The 2757-nt window shown below is 63.0% G+C and overlaps 1 protein-coding gene across 1 annotated transcript; it reads right to left on the bottom strand.

Annotated features, from left to right (window-relative positions):
- Positions 1 to 167: 167 nt before the first annotated feature.
- Positions 168 to 2757, bottom strand: SLC10A4 (solute carrier family 10, member 4; the record flags this gene model as incomplete). The annotated part of the gene is made up of 3 exons (XM_010574559.1): positions 168 to 1102; positions 1786 to 1996; positions 2411 to 2757. Coding segments are annotated over 3 exons (1074 nt in total), but the record flags the coding sequence as incomplete, so codon positions are not given.

The following is a 2757-nucleotide window of genomic DNA, read 5'->3' as shown; positions in this document are numbered from 1 at the left end:
GGTGCGGGGCCTCGGGCAGGGCATCCCCCCCCCCCCCCCACCTCCCTTCCGCCCAGCACAGCACCCCCGGTGAACCAGACAGCGCGGCCCTTAATTGCTCCCGCGGAATTAATCAGGGGGGAACACGGATTTGGTTCAGCTTCGCCATGTATTTGCGGTGAGAACAACGAGCACAAAATGCTTTTACAGCGGGTGGGAGGCACGGAGATGCTCGCGCGCAAGGTGCTGTGCCCGTCCGTCCGCACTGGCGCCGCGTTGGCTTCGCCTCTGCCAAACGCTCGGCTCCTTCCTCCTACCCACTCCTGCTGCACTCAGGCGGGCAGGAACCTCCTTGCGCGAAGACGTACGGTTACTGGTTTGCGTCGCAGTGATACTTTTTCCTTTGTTGTTGAAATTTGTTTCATATTTATTTTTGAGGAAACACAACTGTCACGGTAATAAACAACACATCACCTTGCACAATGGGAGCAGCTGGAGAAACGATGGAGACCGGGCAGCTCCGCTTGCGCCGCGGCGAGCACAGCCCCAGCCCGGTTGCAAGCACGACACACATTGCTCACTCCCGGGTGTCGCCTCCTTATCTCGCCTAAAGCGCCGTCTGGGTCACCTCCATCTGAATGGAGTTGTGCTCCTCCGAGGTCACTGTGCCGTACGAAGTATCGGCCACCTCCTCTTCCTTCAGTTTCTTGTAGGAAATATCCGTGTCTTCCTCTTCACCGAGCGTATCTTGTTTGTAGCTCTCTTTTCCACACATCTTGTATACCAGCACAAAGAGTCCCGCTTCTGCCGACTGAAAAAGCGCGTAAAGCAAGGGAAACATGTACATGCTCCCTATGAGCTCTGGGGGGAAGGTGAGTTTTAGGATGGCGGTGCAGAGCTGGACGTTTTGGCACCCTGTTTCCAAAGACACTGTTCTCCTGCAGTGTGGGGGCATTTTAAAGACGGTGGCTAAGCCGTATCCCAAGGCGTATCCCGCTAGAGGCATCAGCACCGCAATGGCGTAGACAGATGCAGGAATATGTGCTATCAGATCTGGGCCCAGCATGGTCCCAGTCAGGATGAACAGGATCACCAGAGTCACCAAGAGGGACCACAAGGAAATCTGACAACAGATACAGACATTGATAAACAACACGGGGGTTATTAGTTTAAAAACATAAGCATAGCAGGTAGAGGCTTGATAGTCTAAACTGCAAAACATGGTTGCACTGCCCTTTCCGGGTTTGCTCCTGGCTCGAGACTTTGGTGGTATTTGATCATATCCCGGGAAAGGAGAGGGCTGAGATCACCATCCACCACCTTGCTTTGGGGTGGCTTGCTGGGAAACTAGAGAGCCAGGGCTTGTGCTTCACTTTTCCTTTAGTAATTAACCTGATTTGTTTGCCTGTTGTTGCTGTGCCTGTGGGTTGGTTTTGCTAACCCTGAGCGCAGCAGGAGCAGGGAAGAGAGCAGGATGCGGGGGAATGCCTCTGCTCCAGGGCCCCGGGGTGTCTCCCGGGGTGCAGTGCCGCGCTGCCCTCCTTCCCGTGTGCTGGGGGGGGGAACCAGCCCTCTCCCTCACTTTCCGACTCTGCCCCGCCGTTTCATTTCAAGGCTTCTAAGTCCTTATATTCCACCTAAAGGAGTGGAATATGCCTGTGTGAAGCTACCATCGGTTCGGAGGGACCAGAAAGGTTACTGCCGCTGGACACCCCCCTCCTGCCCCGTGGCCGGTGCATCCCCAGCCATCCACCGCAGCGCGGCCGTCCGTGTCCGCCCCCCCCGTCTCCCCGGGGCCGTGCCTACCTTAACCAGGAGGTCGGCGGCGCGGGGGTGCCGGTATCGGATGAGCACCCCCAGGCCGATGGGCAGCAGGGTGCTGCCCAGCGTCAGGCTCACCGCCCCCAGGGGCAGCAGCTGCACCAGGGCCGTGTTGATCCAGTGGCGGCTGTAGACCCAGAGGCAGAGGGGCATCAGGAAGAGGGCCAGCAGCGTGGACGAGGCCGTCATGATAATGCTGTGCCGGGGGACAGCAGCGAAGAGACACCGGATCACCGCCCGCCCCGCCGGGGGGGGAGGCGGGGGGCAGCCCCGGGAAGCCGCAGCCCCCGCGGGAGGGGGGTTCTGCAGCCGGCCGGGGCGTTTCTCACGGCAAGAGCCCCTCTCCCCCCCACCCCCCCGCCGCCCCGGCGGGGGCGCAGGCAGGCAGGCTGGCTTTTCAGGGAAGGGGGCAGCAGGCGTGGGTCGGGGTCCGTGTAAGAGCCGCCCGCCCCGGGAGAGGCAGGAGAGCGGCGCCGGGGGCTCCCAGCCGCGCCGTGCCCGTCCGTCCGTCCCGTCCCACCGCCGGTGGGTGCCCAGCAAACCCGCCCCGCGTCCCGAGGCCGCCGCAGCCCCCCGGCCGGCTGGGGCCGAGGGGGAGCGGGGCGCCTACCTGAGGTTCATGTCCCCGTCGACGAGCACCGACATGAGGTTGGAGAGGTTGCCCCCGGGGCAGCAGCCGCACAGCAGCACAGCCACGGCCGCCACCTCGTCCAGGGCGAAGATGAGGGCCAGGAGGAAGGCCAGCAGCGGCATGGCCACGAACTGCCCCAGCAGCGCCAGCAGCAGCCCCACGGGCCGCCGCAGCTGCTGCCCCAGCTGCCCCAGCTCCACGGCGCAGCCCAGCCCCAGCATGGTCACGCAGAGCGCCAGCCCCACCAGCACGCTCAAGCCCTGGCTGAGGGAGCGGTCCCCGAAAGCCTCGCCGCCCCCCGCCACCGACCCGCCGTCGGGGCCGCC

This window comes from Haliaeetus leucocephalus, unplaced genomic scaffold (genome assembly GCF_000737465.1).
Source record: "Haliaeetus leucocephalus isolate CR32 unplaced genomic scaffold, Haliaeetus_leucocephalus-4.0 Scaffold439, whole genome shotgun sequence".
NCBI lineage: Eukaryota > Metazoa > Chordata > Aves > Accipitriformes > Accipitridae > Haliaeetus > Haliaeetus leucocephalus.
Note: the sequence above shows the minus strand (reverse complement) of the source record. Positions and strands in the feature narration are given on the sequence as shown.